Here is a 24995-nt window from a genome sequence, read left to right on the forward strand (position 1 = left end):
ACCAGTGGTGTCCCCCAGGGGTCAATACTCGGTCCAGTCCTGTTCAACATATTCATCAGTGACCTGGACGAGGGGACCGAGTGTATCCTCAGCAAGTTTGCTGATGATACCAAATTGGGAGGGGTGGCTGACAGCCTGGAGGGCCGTGCTGCCATCCAGTGAGACTTGGACAGGCTGGAGAGCTGGGCAAGGAAGAACCTCATGAGGTTCAACAGGGAAAAGTGTAGGGTCCTGCACCTGGGGAAGAAGAAGGTCAGGCACCAATACAGGTTGGGCATGGACCTGCTGGAGACAAGTTCCGAAGAGAAAGACCTGGGGGTCCTGGTAGACAGCAAAATGACAATGAGCAAGCAGTGTGCTCTCGTGGCCAGGAAGGCCAATGGAATCCTGGGCTGCGTAGGGAAGAGTGTGACCAGTATGTCGAGGGAAGTCATTCTCCCTCTCTACTCTGCACTGGTGAGGCCACAACTGGAATACTGCATCCAGTTCTGGGCTCCTCAGTTCAGGAGGGACAGGGAACTACTGGAAAGAGTCCAGCGAAGGGCAACGAGGATGATTCAAGGATTGGAGCATCTCCCTTATGAAGAAAGGCTGAGAGAGCTGGGACTCTTTAGCCTGGAGAAGAGAAGGCTGAGGGGAGACCTTATCAATGCTTATAAGTATCTAAAGGGTGGGTTGAAGGAGGAGGGAGCCAGACTCTTTTCAGTGGTTGCCAGTGAGAGGACGAGGGGCAATGGGCACAAGCTGGAACATGGGAGGTTCCACTCAAGTATGAGGAAAAAATTCTTTCCAGTGAGGGTGCCAGAGCCCTGGAAGAGGCTGCCCAGGGAGGGTGTGGAGTCCCCTTCTCTGGAGATCTTCAAGACCCGCCTGGATGCCGTCCTGAGTAACATGCTCTGACATGCTCTGGGCAATCCTGCTTCGGCAGGGGAGTTGGACTCGATGATCTCTATGGTCCCTTCCAACTCTAAAAAAAATTCAGTGACATTCAGTGAAATTAGCTGGCAATTGTCTTTGAACAAATATATTTAGGGAGGTTTTCACAAGAGAGGCCGTTGTCCTACAAACGTCGGGGGATTAATGTCCCTGTTACAGGGGCTGCGTCATTATAAACAACAGAGGTAGCAAAGCTTTAGTTTAATGCCGCTAATTCTCTTGAATGACTTCTGTAATAACTTGGTGATTAATTATTTTTGCGGAAACGCTTAAAACTCCGCTTTAGAAACGAATGGGCTGTGCTCCCTGTCCTGTAGAGCTTGGAAGTGTAAATACGAGATGCAGTTACCCCAAGTGATAGCGTAGGTACTGGGGGAGAGGAGTGCCAGCCCTTACAGACTGAAATGCAGGACTGGTCTGGTCTTATTTAATCTTATTTAGCAGAGAATTTAAGAAGTGTAAGTAGAATGTGTGCTTTTTGCTGAGTAAGGATGTGGTGTTGGGGTAAAGACAGTCCTAATGCCACATCATGGCTGTGGTGGGTGTGGATATGTGCCGAGCACACACGGATGTGTGTTGGAGAGGGAGGAGGGTTAGTGGACTAGAAGGAAAGGAGGGATCTGTCTAAGCTCATAGACCCATCAGCTGCCCTTTGAGTCCTTTATTCTCTCTCTACACCATTGAGCCTTCTACGTTAGCTGCTGCAACTTCTGTTTTCTGGCCCGAGCAAGTTGATGTTCTTGCCCATCCACAACCCAGCTGCAGGTGCCACCATGTCCTAGTCCCATGTGCTGCCCGTGTTGCTTTTCTTTGCCTCCTTCCTCTGGATTCCCTTCTGTGGCATCAAGCGTAACCCATCTGCTTTCAGCTTCAGTGCATTTTCCAGCCTGTCTGAAATCCCAGCCTTTCCCCTCAGTATTGAGAGCTCGACTTTCATATCTGGTCACTTCATAATGACATTGGGGACCTCATTGATGCTTATAAATATCTAAAGGGCAGGGGGCAAGAGGATGGGGTCAGGCTCTTCTCAGTGGTGCCTGTTGACAAGACAAGGGGCAACGGACACAAACTGGAACATGGGAAATTCCATCTCAACGTGAGGAGGAACTTCTTTCCTGTGAGGGTGGCAGAGCCCTGGAAGAGGCTGCCCAGAGAGGGTGTGGAGTCTCCTTCTCTGGAGATAACCCAAACCCACCTGGACGCGTTCCTGTCCAGCCTGCTCTGAGTGACCCTGCTGTGGCAGGGAGTTGGACTAGATGATCTCCAGAGGTCCGTTCCAACCCCGACCACTCTTTGACGGCCTTTGTTGTGCGTTTCACTCAAGGAAGAACTCTGTAGTGAATCCGTGGGGCCAATTCAGCATCATTCTGCTGGTCACCATTCAGAGCTCTCCCCTGCCATGGTATCTCCCAGAAAACATGGCCACGTTTTGACCACTTTTTGATAAAGGAAGAGAACCACCAAAGCACTTCCCATTATCCAGTCTGGCTTTGTGCCTGTCCTCCCTCTGTGTGTCCATAGCCAGCTCTTAACTGCCTAGCTTGGTAATAAAAAGAAGTCATAGTATAAATATAGAAAGTCTCTTCCCGTCGTTATTATTGTTAAGGCAGGATAATGAGTTTCTTCTCCGTGACATTCAGGGAGACAAATGTCATTCCAGTATATTTGGGATGAAAATGGTCCTGGAAGCAGCTCTCGGTGCAGCACTATCTTTTTCTGACATTACAGACATTGTGCTGTGGGGCTGGAGAAGGTCAGTCCGAGACAAGATCCATTTAGGAATGTCCCCACCAACCTCGGAAAGCTCAGGAAATTATCCTACAAGGCACAGTGCTTGGAGCCCCCTTGCACCCCTCCCTCTAGTACCCATATATATGTGGAACTGAAGAGCTACCATAGGATGTACAAAGACCATCCAAAATATATGAAAATAGAGTGAAAGAGGGAAAGATGGAGCTTGGGAAACGCTGACTCTACACAGGATTTTTCAGCACAGGGATGGGGCCTGGATGCTTTGACCAAACAGACTGGGTTTACTGGAATAGTGACACTTTGGCTGTTAAAGCATTACTAAAAATAATATATGCTGAGATTAAATCATCTCTAGGTTTTACCTGCAGCAGGTCTTAGTGGACAGATGAGGCAATTAAATCACCCGGAGATTTTACTGCCTGCCTTGGGGTTGGAGGCAGCTTTTAATGAAGTCAATTCTCCCAAACTCCAATGATTTTGTAATGCAAATTAAGACACCAGTTGGGCCCAAGAAAGTTTGGTTGTAGAAGGTAAACACAGCATGGGACTTGAAGGAAGGGTGTTGTAGCCTCCATATGTTTGCTAAACGTATGGTTGCAGGAGAAAAGGTGGCGGGGTGGTTTGAGAGCCTGAGTCACAGAATTTCCAGCTTCCTTCGCTCACCGGTTGTGTTTCTAAATTACGTCAGGAGTATTTGGCCCTTGGTATCTTCATGGGACAAAGCTCTTGCTCAAATTTGTCAAGAATGGGCTGATGCCTGGTGAAAGTAGGCAAGATGCCAAAAATCATTATGAAATTGCTTACAAATCTAGTGTTGGTCTCTTCCTAAGGGAGGATAATAGGCAAGATCTCAGCAGGGGCTGGTGGGAAGGTCTCTCCTGAATTGGTGTGGCTAGATGAGGTTATGCATGCTGGGGACTGCAAGGTACCATTGGGAGATCTGCACGAGTGAAAGTTTAGACGTTGTACAACAAAGCAAATGTCCAAATGGGCAGAGTTAAAAAGCACATCGGAAGAAAATGGGATTTTAAAACAAACTTCAAACCTTATATTTTCCTGTCCTTCAGGAGCAGTAGTGATTGATTAAAAGGGTAGATCTAACAGGGCCAGGATTATCTTAAAGAACAGCTCACAATTAATGGATAAAAGGCCACAGTTTAGCCTGCCAACTTCATCTCTTGGCAGTGGCTTCCCTTTGACTATTATGATGTGTCAGGGATGTCTCCTTTGCATCTCTTCTTATCTGTAGGCTGCAGGAAGCAGCTTAGTGATGTTGACTGAAATTCAGAGGCGTTAAGTTTGACCGTGGAGCTTGTATCTCTGGGTCTTGGAGAACCAGGTCCACGTGAGGGATAGTGAGCTCCTGCTACATCGGTAACATCTTGTGGGTACAGCGTGGGGTGGGATGTAGGAGGTGCAGCGTCTGATTTGTGCTTGGTTTCTCTGTCCCGAGAACCGAATCCTGAACTCGGTTGGATCCTCTTCTTCTAATAATCTGAAAATATGAAGATATCTTCTTTCTCAGGCACCCCCTGAAGTCACCGCCCAGGAGTGTTAATCCCACCCCAACCATCTGAGGGCAGGAATACATAGACATGGGGAAGGAGTAGGAAGATGACAGGATGGGAGGTGGTGCTGAAGTGTTGCCAGGAATTTCCTTCCTTAACTAGCAGCTTTTCTATTCTGGCAACGCTTCTGGCAAAAAAAAAAAGGAAGAAAATTTCTGTGCCATAATCCCACCCAAGCACCAGCAGAGACCATCAGTGCAGATGCAGGACCACGTAGAACAATCCTGTTCTGAGGCTGGTGGGGCCTTGTCTTTCCTTCTCTCTCTCAGAAGTCTCAAGTCCAGCAGGTAAACGTTGCTGGCCTGATGCTTCTCCATCCGAGTCAGCAGCAATGCTTTCTCGAGTTGTGATGGGAGGAGGTCAGGCCCCTAATTGCAGCAATATCTCCTTAATGAGCAAGAAACTCCAACAATTTCATCAGCTGTGACTACTTACGTGAACAAAGTTCAGCTTGCGCGTGCCTCCAGTGCTCATTATTTTCGCCTGCGCGCTGCATTCTCTAATCATGGTGAAACTTCCCAGAACACGCTTTTAAGGTGGCAAATTCTCCACCAGCAAAGCGCTAAACCAAATAACTTTTGTTTTCCCAGTGGGGCTGTGTGAGAGCCGTGAAGCCCGGCTGCCGTGGAGCAGAAACGTGTTCCATCTGACTTGTCCCCCCAGCGTTAAAGCACCGAGCTTTGTGTCTGTCAGCCTAGAGCTCTTTACCTGGCGACAAATTGTCATCGCTCGTATTAAGTCAAAACCACACCAGCGCGCTTTGATAATTATTTCCAACACGTCGCCCAGCCTTTTGTCTGCGGGGCCAAGCAAATAGTTCCTGAGCTTGGATTGCAACCCAGAGTCCCAGATGGCAGAGGAAAACCTCCCGTTGAACTCGCCTTGATGTGCTCCCGTTAATGACGCTTCATTTAGCGAGGGATTTAATCATTTGGGCTGTAAATGGGGTGCTCCTTTTGTGTCTTGTCACGGTATCGCTCTAATCTGCATTTGCACACAGATTTTTTTTTTTTTTTTTTTTCTGATTGTTCCTTTTCTTCTTAGAGCATCTTTCAGTGAAATGCTGATAATACGTGCCCTTTCTTAGGCTAAACCAGGATGTTTTTAAGGTTAAAAAAAAAAAAAAAAGAATTCTGCAATTTAAGCCGTGATTATTCTCTGGTCGTCGAAAAAGACTTTTATTCCCTGTCTGATTTTTATGCCATAATCTCATTGGAACAGGTATTGCCTTGACATTTGCATCTCTTGAGGTGAGGCAGGAAAAGACAGATTCCTGAGGAAACTGGTGTCAAGTTGTGCCTGCAAATAGCTGTTACCATCTCTCGTGCTCTTCCAAAACCAACCTCTGGTTGCAATGCTGCCAGTCGGACTCTGGAGCCTCACTGCAGAGAATATGGGGGAGATAAGGTCATTTTATAGCGTAGCATCTTCTGAGGGCTGGATCTCTTCGGAATTGGGAGTCAGTAGCTGTGTTTCCCATGCTGTATGTTGTGTTTCTCCTCTACCAGCTGTGGCTTGTTTCTGAAAGGAACATAGTCCCCAGATCTCCCACAATGGTCCCAATATCTCTCTTTGTGTTGCAGCCCTTTCTCTGTGGAGCCCTCCATCGGGACACTCGGGATTGGTGACACCATGCAAGTAACGGTGGAGTTTCACCCGCTGAAAACCGGGGACCATTCCAGGTCCCTGGTAGTTCACTACGACACAGGTAAGTGCTGGGTGCTGCGTGGTGCACCCTCTCTGCAATCCTTCAAAATCTCTCCATCCTTCAGAACAGAGCCCTTTCTAAGCAGAATAATGCAGAGCTTGCTTTGCAAACAACTCCTAAAACCTTTTATTTCAAAACCTCTGCATGTTTCAGTGCTTAGAAATAAGCAGATAAAGGGGCAATGGCTGAGTCTGTCCTTGTTCTGTATGTCCTGTGTCCATCCCTGGGGGACCCTGGTGTCAGCCTGGTGTTCTCCACCCATCACCTCCTTGTGATAGTCATCCACCATCATTCACCATGGTCTCAGCCACCTTCATTCCTTCTCTAGGGGTACCTCCCCTGTCCCAGCTTTCCCTCAAATAAAAGTGCAAAATAGTAGATCCCATCAAAGACGAATGAGATTTTGGGATCCTGTTTCTGCTGGGAGTTGCTGAATGGAAGAAGGAGAAATATTGATTCCCCATTGCTGTGTGTGAAGTTTTATTCCTAGAAAATGCTGTGTTTGAAGCGGAATATTGTTAATGCATGTCTTACCAGACTCTTTCCAACACTCATGCCTCTTACGCACCTTTGTCCCATCTGTCCTTCTGTGTTGTCTTGCCATAGACCTATATTGTCCTCTACCCGTCTACATCCCATACTTCACAACATCAGGTCTTGAGGGCTCTTGGGATTTGGCAGGAAGCGCTTGCTGCCACCCAAGATACGGGTGTAAAATTTCTAACAAGGTATGAGCCCACCATGGTCAGGCCACAGAAATGCTCTCAGCTTCATGTCACTTTAAAAGTGACTCAGGGAAAGCTCAGGAAAAAGGTGCAGTGTTAAAATGCTTCTGTCAGCCTTGGCTCAGCAGAGGTATCTCGTGATGCTGAAGGAGATGCTTTCCCCGTTGCGTGAATGCATTTGGTGTGCCTGAAAGGGGTTTGTTTCGTCCCTGTCCCTGAACGTCGGTCCTGGGAAGCAGGATGTCCTCACCTGGATGCCACTGCAATGCTTGAGCCCCGCAACGAACATCTGAGTTGTCTCCAGTTTGTAGAGTTATAAAAATGCTCCTATATCTTCCAAATGCTCTTTGTAAGCTTGATGAGTTATCACAGCTTTGTTTAATATTTGTCAGTTAATGACTTGCCGCCGGAGAATGGTTTGTGCTCGCTCTGAGAAGCTCGTGGGTTTGGATAACACTCTTGAAAAGTACTGAAATCTCAGATAGAGAAGCACAAAAAGCGCCTCGTTTGTATGTGTAGAGAATCTATAGGATAAAATTCAGAGGGCTAGATCTTTCTCTGGGGTAAATCAGTAGTAGCACTAGAGGTTAGGGCTGTAGGGTTTATACTGCGTGACCAAAAAATAATTAGGACCAGGATCTTCATGCCTTGCTTTGAAAACCTGAGTCTTGTTTTTACTGAAATGCGTGGTTCCCCCTTGGTTCATCTTTGCAGAAGCGATTTGCGTGGACAGACCACAGAGACCAAACTCTCTGCTGGCTCCGAGATGAGCGACCTCCACGTGCAGTTGCCAGGGAGGTGGATCTGGGATTCATCCTGCCCAGCCAGCAGTGTGCCCAGGTGGCCAAGAAGGCCAACAGCATCCTGGCCTGTATCAGGAACAGCGTGGCCAGCAGAAGTAGGGCAGTGATGGTGCCTCTGTACTGGGCACTGGTGAGGCCTCACCTCAAGTGCTGTGTTCAGTTCTGGGCCCCTCACTCCAGGAAGGACATTGAGCTGCTGGAGCGTGTCCAGAGGAGAGCCACCAAGCTGGTGAGGGGTCTGGAGAACAAGTCCTATGAGGAGAGGCTGAGGGAACTGGGCATGTTTAGTTTGGAGAAGAGGAGGCTGAGGGGAGACCTCATTGCCCTCTACAACTACCTGAAAGGAGGGTGTAGAGAGGTGGGTGTTGGCCTCTTCTCCCAAGGGAATAATGACAGGAGCAGAGGAAATGGTCTGAAGTTGGGGCAGGGGAGGTTTAGATTCGATATCAGGAAGAATTACTTTACCGAGAGGGTGGTCAGGCACTGGAACAGCCTGCCCAGGGAAGTGGTGGAGTCGCCATCCCTGGAGGTATTTCAGAAACGTGTAGACGTGGCACTTCAGGGCATGCTCTAGTGCCCGAGATTGTTGGGTTGGGTGTTTTGTTTTGTGGATGTTTTGTTTTGTGGATGTTTGTGGGTGTTTTGTGTGTTTGTGGAGTTTTTTTGGTTTTTGTTTTTTTCTTTTTTTGTGTGTGTATGGTTGGACTCGATGATCTCAAAGGTCCCTTCCAGCCATGAAGATTCTGTGATTCTGTACAAGGCTGCAGTTATCTTTAAATCAACCACGGATCGAGAAGGGGAGAGCAAGGGAATAATTAAGGGATTATCTCTCCGGCTTTGAAGCATCCAAATAAGTAAAAGGCTGCCGAGATTAATTGCTAGAGTGAAAGCGAAACATTTAATCAATCAGTCTTAAAAGCTGCTTATTGCAGGTGGAGCGCGGCGCGGCAGACGTTGTCCTTCCACTTCCCCTGGCAGAGCCCTGGCTAATTTGTCCTGGGCGAAGTCAGACTCCCTCTGCCTTGCTCTTTCGGAGCCCCCAGCAGGGTGTTTGTTACGGAGCAGAAGCACTGAGAGCAAAACGGCAGTTCAGGACGTTGGGAGGCGTTTTCCGTGCTTTGTTGTGTGTCTGTGTCGACTTGCTCAGTCCTCCTCGATGAATCACGCTGCTGTTAGCGTGACTTACACAGGGTCAAGGTGCGTGTTACGTGGGTTTGGTTTATGCTGAAGTTGGGTCAAATCTGTCCCCGGCGTTGCTTAAGCAAACACAGAGCTCTTCCATGTGAATAAGTCACAATTTTCCCTTTGCCTATTCATCGGTTGATTTAAATTGTGTGTCCCTTAGACTGTCCTGGTTAGGAATGTAGGTGCTGTCCCCTGGATAGACTCTACATGTGATGGTCGTCCGGTTGCTACAAGCTTTACAGATGACCATGAAGAAAATGTCTTTGTTGCGAAGAGCGTAATGATTTACAATGAAAATTTGACCTTCAGTGCTTTAAATCACAGAATGGTTTGGGTTGGAAGGGACCTTAAAGCCCATCCATTCCCACTCCCTGCCTTGGGCAGGGACACCTCCCACCAGACCAGGTTGCTCCAAGCCCCCTCCAACCTGGCCTTGAAGCCCTCCAGGGATGGGGCAGCCACAGCTTCTCTGGGCAACCTGGGCCAGGGTCTCACCACCCTCACAGTCAAGAATTTCTTCCTAGTTTCTAATCTAAATTCCCAGATGCCTCCATTTCCCCCATGCAGGTGTGTCTGGGTGTGCAAAATCCCAGCCCAACCTGAAATGGGGGTGATTCGGGATGTTCTGGGCCACAGCACATCCCTATTCATCACCTTAAAGTCAGGTGAAGGTATCAGAGGGGGTTTCTGAGGCCTGCATGCCAAGCACATGTACTGATTTGGAAAGGGTTCTGCATTCAAGGACCACTTGAAGGTCTGGTTGGTGGCTCCATACAAGTAAAGGAGGCTACAAGAGACAGGAGGTGCTGGAGAGATGCTGGGAATTGTGGAAAGAGGGTCACTTCTCTGCTCGGAGCTCCCTAACTCCTGACGCCTGTCTCCAAGAAGTACCTACTATGGTATGATGGGTGGCCTTCAAGGTGTAGGACCAGATTCTGTGCTTGTATGTGGGTGCCTGCAGTGCCTGGTGGCGAGGTGCTACAAGGTGCTTCTAGTCCAGAAGCTCTGTTGTGCAGCGCTGAATGCCTCTGTGCTATTTTTCCCCGCGGTTGCCACATCCCTTGGGATCTCTTTGTCGGCGCAGGGAACTTCAGTAATTAGCAAAGCCCCGCTGAGCTTGTGCCTGGCTGACAGTCGCTATATCTTGAGATGCTTTTATTGCTGTCAGTAATAAGAGTAATTATGCAGATCATTTCTTTCAGTGGCTCTGTGAGGCTAACGCAGAAGCCCGGGGGCAGGATCTCGCCCTCTTTGAGGGGAGAGATGAGAGCCAGTACTTGTAGGAGAATTTTAGGAGACAGCATGTCCAAGAGGAGCCAGCCCTCGAGCAGGAACCGTCTGCTCCATTACTGTCCTGTCTCCCCTTGGTGCAGAGCCCCAGAAAGCAGCTTCCCCAGGAGAGAGAGGTTACATGTGGCTTAGGAAGAGTGGTTTTAGTCCTGCTGGAAGCCTCCAGCCTCGTGCTAAAAGCCTGCTGAGGAGCCATCTGGGTATTTGGCAGATTAATACCCTGTTTTCCCTCGACTTCCTACACGACTTACAGGAGGGCTTGACAGTTCCTGAGCAGGAGCTCTCCTAAAGCTTGTTTGCTGTGGATCACAGACCTTCAGAGCATCCTTTGTGACTCTGCGCACCCAGGGCAAGGAAGGGGAGAGCTCAGCCTCGGCTCCTTGATTAATTACTTCAAAGGCAGGTAGAAGATGCGGGCAGCATCCGCCTCCAGCTCCGGAGTTGCCAATCAGATGGGATGAATTTTCCTGCGTTGGGTTAGTTACTGTCCCCGTAGGGAGCAGGTGAAGTAACGTCTCCCCTTCTGAGCCCTGGGGAGCAAAGCTCTCTGCCAAATTGAGGTTATTCCTGTACAGGAGAAGAAACCAGTTAAATATGTGTTTCTCCAGTGCAGCACAGTAGGAACTGGGGATGGTGTGGAGCTGAGCTTACCCTGCCCTGGGGCAGGGAAGGGTCTGGCTGCCTTGTTCCCCCCCTTTGAGGTTTGCTGGCTGGCCCTGAAAGTGCGGGGTCCCCAGCTGTGCTAAGAGGAACCCCTGTGGGGGTTATTGTGGTGCTGAGCACCAGAGAGCAAATGTGACCTGCAGTTTGGGTTGGCCAGTATCTGCCTGTGTGGACTACCTTGAGTGCTGCTAGTCCTATGGAGCGAGCAGAATTAGCAGGTCTGTGGTCCTCCCCTCCCTTGAAGCCAGCACCAACGCCTGGAGGATAGATACGATTTCCTTGGGGCAATGCAAGAGGAAAAAATGATAAAAAAAAATATCCTAGAATCATAGAATTGTCTGGGTTGGAAGGGACCTGTAAGATAGAGTCCAACCATTAACCTCATACTGCCCAAACCACCACTGAACCATGTCCCTCAGCACCACGCCTGCCCAGCTTTTAAATACCTCCAGGGATGGTGACTTCACCGCTTCCCTGGGCAGCCTGTTCCAAGGCTTGACAACCCTTTTGGTGAAGAAGTTTTTCCCAATATCCATCCTAAACCTCCCCTGGAGCAACTTGAGGTCATTTCCTCTTGTCCTGTTGCCCGTTCCTTGGGAGAAGAGACCGACCCTCCCCTGGCTACACCCTCCTTTCAGGGAGTTGTAGAGAGCGAGAAGGTCTCCCCTCAGCCTCCTTTTCTCCAGGCTGAACACCCCCAGCTCCCTCAGCCTCTCCTCACAAGACTTGTGCTCCAGACCCCTCACCAGCTCCGTTACCCTTCTCTGGACATGCTCCAGCCCCTCAATGTCCCTCCTGTAGAGAAGTTCCTGGGTAGATCTCAAAGAAGTGAATGTGGATCACTGTACTCAATGTGGCAGCAATGCCCAGGGTTGCAGGGCAGTATCGGAGGTGAATCCAGGGCTTCTACCCTACATGGGATGCCCCAAGATCCTTCTGCCCTTCTTGGTCTTACCATATATATCCCTTCTGCGCTGCAGCAGCCTCTGGAGCCATGAGTGATAACTGCCAGCTTGAGAAAACACTGACATTTAGTCTCAAATGGGGAAAATGAGGCATGAGATCACTGGGAAAAAATTAAGGCAGATTTAAAAAGGACTAATTAGGGAGCTGACGTGGAGCTCTTTAGTCACCCACGGAACGACAGCGCGTTTGACGTGATGTATTAGAGCCATTTGGGTTTGGTGAAGAGGATGGGTGACGAGAGCACTGGGTGTGCTTGGCTGGCAGCGGGGCAAGCGAAGCCTCTGCCTTGTGGCCACAAGTGGTGGTCAACTGCAGCAAGATGCTCCATCGCCCAGCAAATGGGCCAAGGGGAATGGCCAACCGCGTTGGTGCCCGTCCGGCTCCCGCGTGGATCAGCACGGGGCTGCCAGCCAGGAACGCGAATGTGTCGGGATGCCGAATCCCTTTCTTCAGGTAAAATCCACGCTGGGTTTAGCGGAACGGGCTGGCTTCGGTAACTGCCACCCGTGCCAGGGCCTGGCGGCGCGTTAGTGATCACCGGGCACACGTGGGGAAACCCGTCAAATCCCAGCCCTGCCTGTTTATCGCTGTGTGAGGCAGAAGGAGGGACTGTCCATGGGGGGTTGCCAGCATCTCCCATCGCCTCTGCTACCCACAAGGATACAGCAGCTGGGAAAAAGCACCGCCTTGCTGTGATACTCATCTGTGGGTTGGCACAGACTTTGGAGAACACCTCTACTTTTGCAATAGCTCTGTTCTTTTTTCCTTTAAGAACCCCTTTTCTGCCCAGGGTCTCGTCATCGGTCTCACGAGCCCGGCATCGCAATCAATGGCTTCCAGGAACTTGTTTGAAAATGAAATGAAAATCCTGTTGATTTAGTCTCTAGATAAAGCCTTTCCCCTTTCTCTTTCTTCTCTGTAAATCCGTTGATGGATGTGGGTAGGCGGCGGGGTTTAACTGAGGTTTAGCCCTCGTTGTGTCGCGTTTTACATCCCTTGAGATCACTCAAAACAAGTTGCCGAGCGCTCTCGATTTGTACCGACCTCGGCCAGCACGGAGGCGGGGGGAAGGAGGCTCAAAATTTGCCGGAGGAAACTCGCTGCCTCATTATATATTGGAGCGGTCCCTCTGTAGTGCCGGGGTACCAGGGTGGGAACACCAAAACCATTTTCTGGCTTTAATCTTAATCTTGTCGTGTAAGTTTTTACAGAGGCCCTGATGATGCCGTGAGCACCGTTAAGTTCTGATTGAGCTAAATTCATGGGAGAAGACCCTGGGCTTCTGACAGCCGTTGCTGTTCACCTCGGTAGTTGTTCATCTTGATGCAATTCTCTGTTCCTTCAACGCCGGACAGATTTATTGTAGTTCTTACAAGTGCTAGGAGGTGGGGAAATCTGCTTCCTGCGCGGCAGCCTCTTCTGACTCCGAAGCTTTGCTGTAGTGCACCAACACAGGTTTTTTTTTTAGTTTGTGTTTAGTGCTGGAAGACGTTTAGAAATGTATTTTGTTCTGTGAGTTTATAGAGAAGACCTTATTTCCCACGTTATCCTGAGCTGTAAGCCAGACTCTGATGCTGTGTAGCTATTACAAAAGGCTTCTCTAGCTTTTCCTTGCACTACCAGGCATTTAAAAACTTTGCACGTGGGTCGGGGACCCCCCCAAGCACAAATCCAGGCCGGGTGGAGACTGGACTGAGAGCAGCCTTGAGGAGAAGGGCTTGTAGGTGTTGGTGGGTGAGAAGCTCAACATGACCCAGCAACGTGCGCTGGTAGCCCAGAGAGCCCCCCGCACCCTGGGCTGCATCCCCAGCAGCATGGCCAGCAGGGCGAGGCGGGGGATTCTGCCCCTCTGCTCTGGGGAGACCCCCCCAAGTGCTGCCTCCAGCTCTGGGGCCACCAACAGCAGAAGGACAAAGACCTGCTGGAGCGGGGCCAGAGGAGGCCACGGAGATGCTGGGAGGGCTGGAGCCCCCCTGCTGTGAGGACAGGCTGAGAGAGTTGGGGGGGTTCAGCCTGGAGAAGAGAAGGCTCCGGGGAGACCTTGGAGCCCTTTCCAGTCCCTCAAGGGGCTCCAGGAAAGCTGGGGAGGGACTCTGGATGAGGGAGGGGAGCCATAGGATGAGGGGGAAGGGTTTGACACTGAAAGAGGGGAGATGGAGATGAGATGTGTGGAAGAACTTCTTTGCTGTGAGGGTGGTGAGAGCCTGGCCCAGGTTGCCCAGAGAAGCTGTGGCTGCCCCATCCCTGGAGGGCTTCAAGGCCAGGTTGGAGGGGGCTTGGAGCAACCTGGTCTGGTGGGAGGTGTCCCTGCCCAGGGTAGGGGGTGACACTGGGTGGGCTTTAAGGTCCCTTCCAACCCAAACCATTCTATGATTCTATGAATTTTCTTTGTGCTTGTCACAGGTGGTGGGTGCAGGTTGTGCTTTTCTCCCTTCGCTTGTGGGACCTCCCAGTCGTGTGGCTGGTTTCTGACTTTTATGTTCTTGTACATTTGCTTTGAATTGAGCAGAGGGAGGCATATATTTTAGGCCAAAAAAAGGTGTAAATAGGCGTTCATGCAGTTATGTGTTGGCTTTGCATCTTAGCAGTAGCAGCGTTGCAACAGACCAAGGATTGGTAACTAATGCTTTATACAACTGATTGGTTATAGGCCTTTATAATCCAAATCAATTAGGTTGATGGGTGCGTCTAATTGGTCTCCAAAGTGTTCCTTTGTGTCAAAACAGCTAATAGGAAAGGACTGTTTCCTATCCTTGTTCCCTTTATTCTAGAACCGCTTGTAATAATGATTTTTTTTTTTTTTGATGCTGTTTTAGATAAGGTTTTTCTACTCCTCACAAACAGAGGATGGCCTTTGTCCCCTCTCCAGGGCCTTGTGTTTCAAGACAGATGGTCCATCAGTTTGAGGGTAGATGAAGGGGAATTAAGTTTGTGCTTCATTTGTGCTTGAGGGTTTGGTTTTTTTTTTTTTGGTTTTTTTTTTTTTTTTTTTGCGCAGCTTTATAGCTCCACAGCTACCTAACGCCCTTCCTGACAAAAACCCCATTGAAGCAACCCCTGGAGCTGAGTGTATGAGCACAGACCAGCGGGGTGGGTACCAGGAGGGTCGTTCGGAAGTTTAAAAAACTCCTTCTTTTGCTGTTTTGTCCATCCCCAGATATGCAGAGAAACCTGTGTGACTCCACACATCCCATTACCAAACAATCCCATTACTGCACGACCCTTACCACAAAAAAGACCTTGAGGTGCTGGAGCGTGTCCAGAGGAGGGTAACGGAGCTGGTGAGGGGTCTGGAGCACAAGTCTTGTGAGGAGCGGCTGAGGGAGCTGGAGGTGTTCAGCCTGGAGAAAAGGAGGCTGAGGGGAGACCTTCTCGCTCTCTACAACTCCCTGAAAGGAGGGTGTAGCCAGGGGGGGTCCGTCTCTTCTCCCAAGTCACAGGCGATGGGACAAGAGGAAACAGCCTCAAGTTGCTCCAGGGGAGGTTCAGGATGGATATTGGGGAAAAACTTCTTCACCAAAAGGGTTGTCAAGCCTTGGAACAGGCTGCCCAGGGCAGTGGTGGAGTCACCATCCCTGGAGGTTTTCAGAAGACGGGTTGACATGGTGCTGGGGGGACATGGTTTAGTGATGTGCGGGTTTTTTTGTTTTTTATCAGAGTTAGATTGATGGTTGGACTAGATTATCTTAAAGGTCCCTTCCAACCTAGATGATTCGATGATTCTATGATTTTTAGCACATGTAAGATTTCTGGAAGGAGGTGGTTTTCATCTCTTATTGCAAGTCATCTCAACCACGGCTTCTCTACCCTATCAGCAGTGGGAATCGCTAGCTAATATGTCCTTAAGTCTCGTTAGCTCTGGATGCGTTTCAGGGCAGAGCTGACCATTCATTAGCCCCCTTTCCTTGTGGATCAATCAGCATCTGCCGAGAAGCAATGGAGCAGCTTGAAGGCTGGTGGATTTAGTAAGCGGTATATCGGGCACGTCTGCGCCAGGCAATCGGAATGAAAGCTCCTGTGCTCTTTTCCCCGTGGGCCAAAAGCAATGTTTCAGCCGGTCAGGTGCCCCAGCCTATCATTGCTGGAGTGGCGATAATGATTAAAAATAGCCGGCGACGTGCTGGATACACGGCAGCGTCGTCTTTCATCATCCGAGGGTTTTTGTTGTCCTTTTCAATCCATCTCGCAAGGCGCCTTCAACGCTGGGCAGCACAGAGCCTCCCTGCTGGCTCCCAGATATCCCTGTGCCGGAGTATTTTATCCTGTAACAAGGCGAATGGATCTTCCTAAATGTGGTGCGGAGGAGGGAGGTGATGGGGAATGCTCTGGGTGCTCCATTACAGAAGGACGCACGATGAGGAGACCGTTTGAGAAGCAGATGACTCTTAACATGTCCCCTAGACCATGGCTGGTCATTCCTTTCCACCTCTCTCTTCCTCCCCATCGATTACAGAATCACAGAATGATATGGGGTTGAAAGGGACCTCTGGAGATCATCTAGTCCAACCCCCCTGCCAGAGCAGGTCCACCTAGAGCAGGTTGCACAGGAACGTGTCCAGGTGGGTTTGGAATGTCTCCAGAGAAGGAGACTCCACCACCTCCCTGGGCAGCCTCTTCCAGGGCTCTGCCACCCTGAAAGTGAAGAAGTTCCTCCTCATGTTTAGGTGGAACTTCTTACATTCAAGTTTGTGCCCGTTGCCCCTTGTCCTGTCCCTGGGGACCACTGAAAAAAGACCAGCCCCATCCTCCTGACACCCTCCCTTTAAGTATTTATAAGCATTGATCGGATCCTCCCTCAGCCTTCTCTTCTCTAGGCTAAAAAGACCCAGAAGTTTGTCTTATGGGTTCCTTGCGATGCCTTTGCGATATGCTGCATGGGCTCAGTGGGTGCTTTGCTGAGGCTGGGGACCTCTGGCCATTAACAGCAATAATTGTGGCAGTGGTAATGATTAGGATGCTCTGAGCTTTGTTTTAGCCCGGGAATGATTCTTTAGAACTGCCTGTGTTGGTGGCAGCAGTTATTTAGTGGTGAGGTTTAGCAACAAGCTGCTCCTTGGACTGGAGTGAATAACATGATGATTTAACAGTGTCTGAAGGCAGCTTGTGAGCATCGCCTTGGAGGAACACTTGAAAATGACTGTGACTGCTCGGTGTTTTGCTCTTGTGGTGGAAATACAAGTCTGAGGGCTGAGGTGGCCTTTCTCGGGCTGGTGGAGATCAGTGCACGTCACAGGTGATGCCATTGGCTTCCTGACAGCCACCCAGCTAGGAGCTGGTGGTAGCTCTAAGGGAGATGCAGTACCAATGGTTTGGGTTGGAAGGGACCTTAAAGCCCACCCAGTCCCACCCCCTGCCCTGGGCAGGGACACCTCCCACCAGACCAGGTTGCTCCAAGCCCCCTCCAACCTGGCCCTGAAGCCCTCCAGGGATGGGGCAGCCACAGCTTCTCTGGGCAACCTGGGCCAGGCTCTCACCACCCTCACAGCAAAGAAGTTCTTCCCCACATCTCATCTCAGTCTCCCCTCTTTTGGTGTCAAACCCTTCCCCCTCGTCCTATGGCTCCCCTCCCTGATCCAGAGTCCCTCCCCAGCTTTCCTGGAGCCCCTTGAGGGACTGGAAGGGGCTCTAAGGTCTCCCCGGAGCCTTCTCTTCTCCAGGCTGAACCCCCCCAACTCTCTCAGCCTGTCCTCCCAGCAGAGGGGCTCCAGCCCTCCCAGCATCTCTGTGGCCTCCTCTGACCCCGCTCCAACAGGTCCATGTCCTGATGTTGGTGGCTCCAGATCTGGAGGCAGCACTTGGGGGGGGGTCTCCCCAGAGCGGAGCAGAGGGGTAGGTATATGATGGGGAGGGCTGGATCCAGCTGCAGGTGCCATCTCTAGCTTTCCAGAGACCCCTTATCCTGGGGCAGTGACTGGCTGTCCAGCGGTGCAGTGGTAATAGCAGCCCTTGCCATGCTGTTTGAAAAACAAGAATGTGCTGGCAGAATGGGGGTAGCAGGAGCCGAAGAACTGCTTGTCGCGGGTCGATCTGGAGGTACATCAACGCCCTTTTGAGTGAAGGGCTCCGCTTCCATAGCGTGAGTTTCCAGTGAAAAAGCGGCAGGACCCGTGTCTCTTCAGCTTCGCTCATAGAGGTGAGAGCAAGGCACGGTCTCCTGAAAAGTTGGGCAAATGAAATTAAGCTTTCTTTCTGCGCTATCCAAATAGTCCAACTTTGACTGTCTCATGCTCCTGAAAAGATTATTTTTTTTTTTAAATCCAAATTGAGCAGAGAGGGGAGTGACAGGGATACGGGAAGAATATGTCCCAGTGAAGGAGAAAGGCAGCAGGGTGCTGTTTGGTTTCTATTCAGCCTGATCAATCTGGCTACCGGCTTCCTAATAATTAGAGCAGCAATCAATGAAGGAAAGTACTGGTGTTGAAATACTAGGAAAGCATTCTTCGTAAAACCCGAAATTTGTTTTGAAATCTCGTTCGAGGGTTTGCTCGTCCGTTCATTGAGCTGTACTTTCAGGCTGAACAAAACTTGCCTTTCTAGTTAAGAACAACTTGTACCGCCCTGAAAACTATTCCCTCTCGCACCGGGATGATCATGTAGCATTAGAGGAATTGAGAAAGGTGTTTTAGATCTTCTATAAATTCCCTTTTTTAAATTTAAATATATTTTTTTTTTTTTCCTGCAGATTAGGCCCCAGGAAGGATGAACCGATACTAGATTTCTTGCTTCGAGGAAGTAAAAGGTTATGATGTGCTAAGATACCTGCATCCGTAGTCGTGCCAGGTGGATGCTGGAATAAAACCCAGTGGTGTCTCTGTGTCAAAGGGCATCGTTCAGGAGCACACAACTCAAAGCGTCACCTCTACTGCTGTGTGAAAAGTCTTAATTTTTAATTTCACGTTCAGGCACCGCTTCCTTCGGGTTGCAGAGAGGAGCTGTGTCCTGCCATGGGTAGGAAAAACATATCAAAAGCGTGGAAGAATGAGAGAATTGACAGCCTGTAATAAGACCCTGTTGTGTAAATAATGATAGTGCAGATACATCTCGATTCTGTAAATGTGCTTTTCCTGGCAGCAAAGCATCCCAAACCCCACGCCACGGACATTACCCTGTCAAACGAGATACCTAGTGCTCCATCACTCCTACAGTACAGAGGTTGGCTTGCTTTGTGTGGGGTTTTTTTTTTTGGGGTTGGTTTTTTTTTTTTTTTTTTTTTAAAGTTATGTATTAAACAGCCAAGAGTCTTAAATGAAATGTCACATCTAATTTGGCAGCTGAGAGGTGAAGTCTGCAGCCCTCGGCCAGCCCTGACGGCTCCGCGCTCTGTGTCGCTTCATCCTCCTGACTCGCTGCTGTCTGCGCTGAGAGGTTTGGGGGAGGGATCTTTGGGGTAGAACGTGCTCCAGCCAAACCCTCCAGCCTTCAAAAGGTTGGTTGGAGCCAGGAGAGTGAGGGTGGTGGGGTCCCCAGCGGTGGGGGATGCTTGTAGAAAGAGGCAGCATGCGTGCTGTCTCCCCCCGGGGGCTCGGGAGTTAGCGTCTTCCTGTGCTGGAGGCTTTATTCTCATCTTTGTTTAATAACTTCTGATGGTTTTGCCTCACAAGAATTTGTCCAGTTGCTCTCTGGGTTTATAGCTGTTAGCTTCTACAGCCTCCCACGGCACTGTGCTCCAACAGAAGGAATATTCCCTGGGAAAGTAACTGCTGCTTCTGTGTAATTTCTGGCTCGTAACGTTTCAGGCCCTCAGGTTCCTGTTTTGTGACACGTTTTTCCTTATTCACATTTCCCAGGCCATTTACAAACCTCTCCTGTCTGTCTCCCACATGATTTGTAGCTTGAGGAATCTTATTCTGTCTTCATATCACAGAATCACATGGGGTTGGAAGGGACCTCTGGAGGTCATCTAGTCCAACCCCCTGCCAGAGCAGGTTGCACAGGAACGTGTCCAGGTGGGTTTGGAATGTCTCCAGAGAAGGAGACTCCGCCACCTCCCTGGGCAGCCTCTTCCAGGGCTCTGCTTCTTCACAGGAAAGAAGTTCCTCCTCATGTTTACGTGGAACTTCTTACATTCAAGTTTGTGCCCATTTCCTCTTGTCCTGTCCCTGGGCACCACTGAAAAAAGACCTGCCCCGTCCTCCTGACACCCACCCTTTAAGTATTTATAAGCATTGATCAGATCCCCCTTCAGCCTTCTCTTCTCCAGACTAAAAAGACCCAAGTCCCTCAGCCTCTCCTCATAAGAGAGATGCTCCAGGCCCCTCATCATCTTTGTAGCCCTCTGCTGTCCCCTCTCCAGCAGTTCCCTGTCCTTCTTGAACTGGGGAGCCCAGAACTGGACACAGTGCTCCAGCTGGGGTCTCCCCAGGGCAGAGCAGAGGGGGAGGATGACCTCTCTCGACCTGCTGGTCACACTCTTCCTGATGCCCCCCAGGATGCCATTGGCCTTCTTGGCCACAAGGGCCCATTGCTGGCTCATGGTCATCCTATTGTCCACCAGGACTCCCAGGTCTTTCTCCTCAGAGCTGCTCTCCATCAGGTCAGCCCCCAACCTGTCCTGGTGCAGAGGGTTATTTCTCCCCAGGTGCAGCACCCTACACTTGCCTTTGTGGAAGATATAGAAGCTGCTCCATGCTTTTAATCATTCTTTCTGCCTTTCTCTATTTAATTTCAGATGCTTCAGCTTTGCTGTTGAGATCAGAACTATAGCCAGTATTTCAACACCCATGCGGCCGTGGGTTTAGACAGTGAGATGATGGTAGTTTTTTTGTGGTGTTTATTTTGTGGTAGTTTGTCCTCTTGATGGTTGTAGAGCATCAGGTCGTGTTTCCGTGAACCCGAGCTGTGCGTGCTCGAAGCGCTGTGTGCATCTCCCGTTCCTTGGGTTTCTCCTCCGCTTGCCAAGGTGTGCCGAGGGTTCAGCGGAGGGGAAAGGCAACGCTTGTAAAGCATACCTGCCACCATAACTCTTCTGGACTTCAGTTATTTTTATATGCTAAATTCTCCACTATAGAAAGCATATTGTCCAGTTGTTGGAAACGCTGCTGGGTTTCTCGTGTCGTAACTCATCTCTGGCCATTAAATGCCTACTGCTCCAAGCTCTCTAGGAGCAGAGAAATTGAGGGTTATACAGGCATGAAGGCTGAGTTCTCCATGGGTGGAGATGAACGGATGGATGACTGTAGAGATCTACAATTTTAAAGAGTGAGACTTGCTTCATTCCCCAGCACCTCCTCAAAGAGGGGGCTTTCTCTTTCCAGAGCAAATGCGATTCTGCTGTGTTGGCTGGCTTTGGATTTAAGGAGTCCATCCAGCACCTATCCATCTCTCTCCTTGTGTTGTTGCATGGTAGCCTTTTAAAAGCAGGTCTATCTGCTGGTGGCCTTGCTGCAACCTGTGCAGTGAGGAGATGAGGAGGGATGCTCACCAGGGTATGGCCAGGTTGCTGCACTCATCAGCTGGGGCTGGCTCTGAGACTTTAAGCACCATTCCAAAGAAATGCCATTTCTAGTGAGCCAGAGCAGCCATGACTTTCCCCAAAGCATCTCTGATGTTTGGTGTTTGCATCTCACCTGGGAAACACTCACCCGCAACAGGTACTGGAGCATAATAATGCCATTTCTCTAGTGTTAGCAGGTGTCCTGTCTGGAAGTTGCTGCCTTAGCCTCCAGTAGAGCTGGGAATTAGAAAATTGTCTGTCTTTCCTGAACTGTACTGGAGCTGGAGCTCAGTTGACTCTCAGGAGTTACTTGGTTGGGAAAAATGAAGGTTTGAAAGCTCTGGAAACGAGGGAGTCTTTGGTGGAAGCCTGTTCTGGAGGGTAGAATGCTGGCAGGTACTCCAGAAGGCTCCAGTCGTTAATAAGTTGATGTGCATGGCCAGGGGCCAGCTCAGTCTGAGGTGGAAACCAAAGATGTCCTCACTCTGGTGGTCATTGAACAGCTTGGGAATGCTCAGTGTAGATTTGCTCACTCAGGCGACAGGACCAGGCTGAGGAAATGGGCTTGCTGGTCTCTAATGGGCAGGCTGGTGTAGACCATGCTCATTTTGACATATCTTCACAAATACATGGCAAGTGAGGGCACTGCTGCTACAACACAGTGAAGTTACCATCTGTGTCCCATCCTGCTGTGGGTTGTCACTTCGCTTGTTCCTCTGAACCTCCCTTTTCTGCCCGTGCGCCCCCGGGCATCTTTGCTTGTCAGCAGCAGGGCATCAGGAGAGACACAACGCTGGTGGTGTGCCTGCAGGAGACCCTGGGAGACCTGTGGCTGAGGTGGGACTCCTTAGAGTCACCTGAACTCCCTGTGACATGAGGGGGATGGCAACCCAAAGGCCACCTGGGTACATCTACAAAAATCTCACTGTAAATATGGTCACCTTGGGGATAAATCTCTACAAACACCCCCAGGAATAAGGTACTTAAGGTGGTGTCCAGGACGTCCTCATGTTGCACACATGCAGCTACCAGGATGTGATGAATGTGCTGATTCGTGGAACTGCTATAACACTTTCTTCTCTTACCCGTGCTTTGCCCTGTTCCTCGTACTTCCATCATCAAGCAAGATGAGCAAAGACTCCCCTTTGCTTTCTTCCAGGTGAAGACGTTCACACAAGCCTTTATGGAGCAGCTGTAGATGTCAACATCAGGCTCGACAGGAACTCTCTGACAGTTGAGAAGACTTATCTCACGCTGTCAAACCACAGGTCCGTGGTCATCCACAACCGGAGCGAAATCATAGCCCACTTCCAGTGGAAGGCTTTCGTTAACCAGGAAGAGGAGGATCAGCAGAAGCTGAGGTTCGTTTGAAAGATTTGTCTCAGTAAGATACACCACCCAAGGGTAAAACTAACCTATGGCCTCGGAGGGGTGTTGGTCCTTTTTGAATGGTTTAGGAGAAGTAAACCCTCCTCAGCGTCAGTGTGGGTGTCCCTGAGCTTCAGGGTAGTGGTGCTCAGCGCTTCCCAACCCAGTTCTACCCAAACTCCAGCTGAGGACAATGTTTTGGGCAGGAAAGGTTGATTGCAATGACTGGATAGCAACTGTGTGTTTTGTGGGACCACAAACCACTGAAGTCCACAGATCCCCAGGCTACAGAGGGTCCATGAGGCTGAGGAAAGTGTTAGGACTCATTATCTGGGACTTAATGTCACTGCAGTAACATAACTATTATGATAGTTAGAGTTTCTTCCACTCCAGCTTGGAGAAGATGCAGGCTCCTTTTCCAGTGATGTGCAGGGTAGAGAGCTTTGTTGGCTCAGAAACTTGAGGCCATCCTGGTGTTGAATTGCCTTGGACTGCCCCAGTTTCCAGCACAACGAGGTGGCCAGTAGGTGGAGGGAGGTCATTCTCCCCCTCTGCTCTGCACTGGTGAGGCCACAACTGGAATACTGCATCCAGTGCTGGGCTCCCCAGTTCAAGAGAGACAGGGAGCTACTGGAGAGAGTCCAGCGAAGGGCAACAAAGGTGATTGAGGGATTGGAGCATCTCCCTGATGAGGAAAGGCTGAGAGAGCTGGGACTCTTTAGCCTGGAGAAGAGAAGGCTGAGGGGAGACCTTATTAATGCTTACAAGTATCTAAAGGGTGGGTTGGAAGGAGGATGGAGCCGGACTTTTTTCAGTGGTTCCCAGTGACAGGATGAGGGGCAACGGGCACAAGCTGGAACACGGGAAGTTCCATTCAAATCTGAGGAAGAACTTCTTTCCTGTGAGGGTGGCAGAGCCCTGGAAGAGGCTGCCCAGAGAGGTCGTGGAGTCTCCTTCTCTGAAGACATTCCAAACCCGCCTGGACAAGTTCCTGTGCAACCTGCTCTGGGTGGACCTGCTTTGGCAGGGGAGTTGGACTAGATGATCTCTAGAGGTCCCTTCCAACTCTGACAATTCCGTGATTCCGAGGTATTTCTGCCGTTTCTTAGAGGCTGGGGAGAGTTTAAAGGTGGAGGTTTCTGCAGGGAGGGTAGGGCAGCACAGGACCTGGAAGTGCGTTTGGGCTTCACCAACCTGTGTCTTCGTGGTGGTGAGAGATGGGGCAGGATCTTCCGAGGGTGTCTTTGGTAAAGCTTTGAAATTCCCATTTCGGGCAGCAGAGAAACAATTGCAGCTCGGGGCCGGGGAATTGGAAATGACACTTAATCTTGGGTGATTTAGGGAATCCTTGTGTGACTTGGCTGGACGTAGATGTATAGGAGTTAATCTGAACCCATGGCTGATCAGGAAACTGCCTTAAACAGGAGCACTTTTTAAGGGCTTCTGAGCAAATAAAGTTCAACATAATTAGGTCAGAAATGCCTTGAAGGCCAAAACTAGTTTTCCACTGTTCTGTATTTTTAATTACACACTGTGTGACTTTTGTGCAAGCTCAGTGTGTTAAAAGAAAATCTCGTGTCCTTCTCCTGGTACTTCCCTGGACGATTCCTTCACTACCCCTTCCCACCTGCCTGTCTCAGTCTGGACCCTGAGTGATCCTCATTCCCATCAGAAGCTGGTTGCTTCTGTGGTTTCTCCACAGTAGAGTTCAACCTATTTTTTTTTCCCTAATTACATTTGATCTCATGCCAGTTTAGACACTGACCAGGACATTTTGTTCTTCCTTATTTGGAAGTCTTAGGGATGATCCTAGCTCCAAGGCCACGATCCTGCTGTCGGAGAAAGTTTTGGAGGTCTCAGAGCAGGGAGGACTTTCATGGGGGAAGGCAGTGCAGGATCTAAAAAGATCCGGATCATTAGAAGGTCTATCCAGGGCTTTGTTCTCTCTTTCTCTACAATCTAATGGTGGAATTATTGTCCATTGATGGAGGTTGAGTTGAGGGTTGCTCATCTGGGAGGTTGGAAGCCTCCCATGACCCTCAGCACTGTAGGTCAGCCGTGGAGAAACATTTCCTATTGCGCTCCGTGGGGAACTAAGCCAAAGCAAGTATTTTTGGCGCTGGTGACAGCATTTGCCCGAGGCTCTGTCTGTGTGCAACCAGGAACGTCCACGACTGTATTTCCTTTCTAATTGTATTTGAATTTAGCCGGGTGATGATCGCTATCCTGTTTATACTACATTGCCTCGATTTGCTGCATATGGAGCCTTCCGCTCATCCCCCCCCCGCCCCCCAGAGTTGTCACCTGCTGGTTCTTCATGGCCAGGGGACTGGAGCGTGAAGGGGGGACAGCAATATGCCAGCTAGGAATCAACTGCTCCGTGGCAGCGCTCCCTTCTCATCTCGTGGTTGTGAGCTTTAAACAGCAGAATGATTTCTGTTACAGCCACCAAGTAAGGGAGAGATGAACTTGTGTCAAAGCTCTGCAGAGGGAGGCCAAAAAGGAAAAAGAGAAGGTGGTTCGAGGCTAGAATTAAAGGTTTGGATTCGGAGGTGCTGGTCCTGACTTCTTTATTTGGGGGATGCCAGGGAAAGAGCC

General features: G+C 49.9%; 1 protein-coding gene across 1 annotated transcript in view; it reads left to right on the forward strand.

The window, feature by feature from the left end:
- Positions 1-24995, forward strand: part of HYDIN (HYDIN axonemal central pair apparatus protein) — a 177276-nt gene that overhangs the window by 19402 nt on the left and 132879 nt on the right. Inside the window, exons 7-8 of the mRNA XM_074151752.1 lie at positions 5840-5964; positions 22189-22390. Coding sequence (XP_074007853.1) covers positions 5840-5964; positions 22189-22390 — 327 coding nt within the window. The remainder of the gene's footprint in view (positions 1-5839; positions 5965-22188; positions 22391-24995) is intronic.

This window comes from Numenius arquata, chromosome 8, assembly GCF_964106895.1.
Source record: "Numenius arquata chromosome 8, bNumArq3.hap1.1, whole genome shotgun sequence".
NCBI lineage: Eukaryota > Metazoa > Chordata > Aves > Charadriiformes > Scolopacidae > Numenius > Numenius arquata.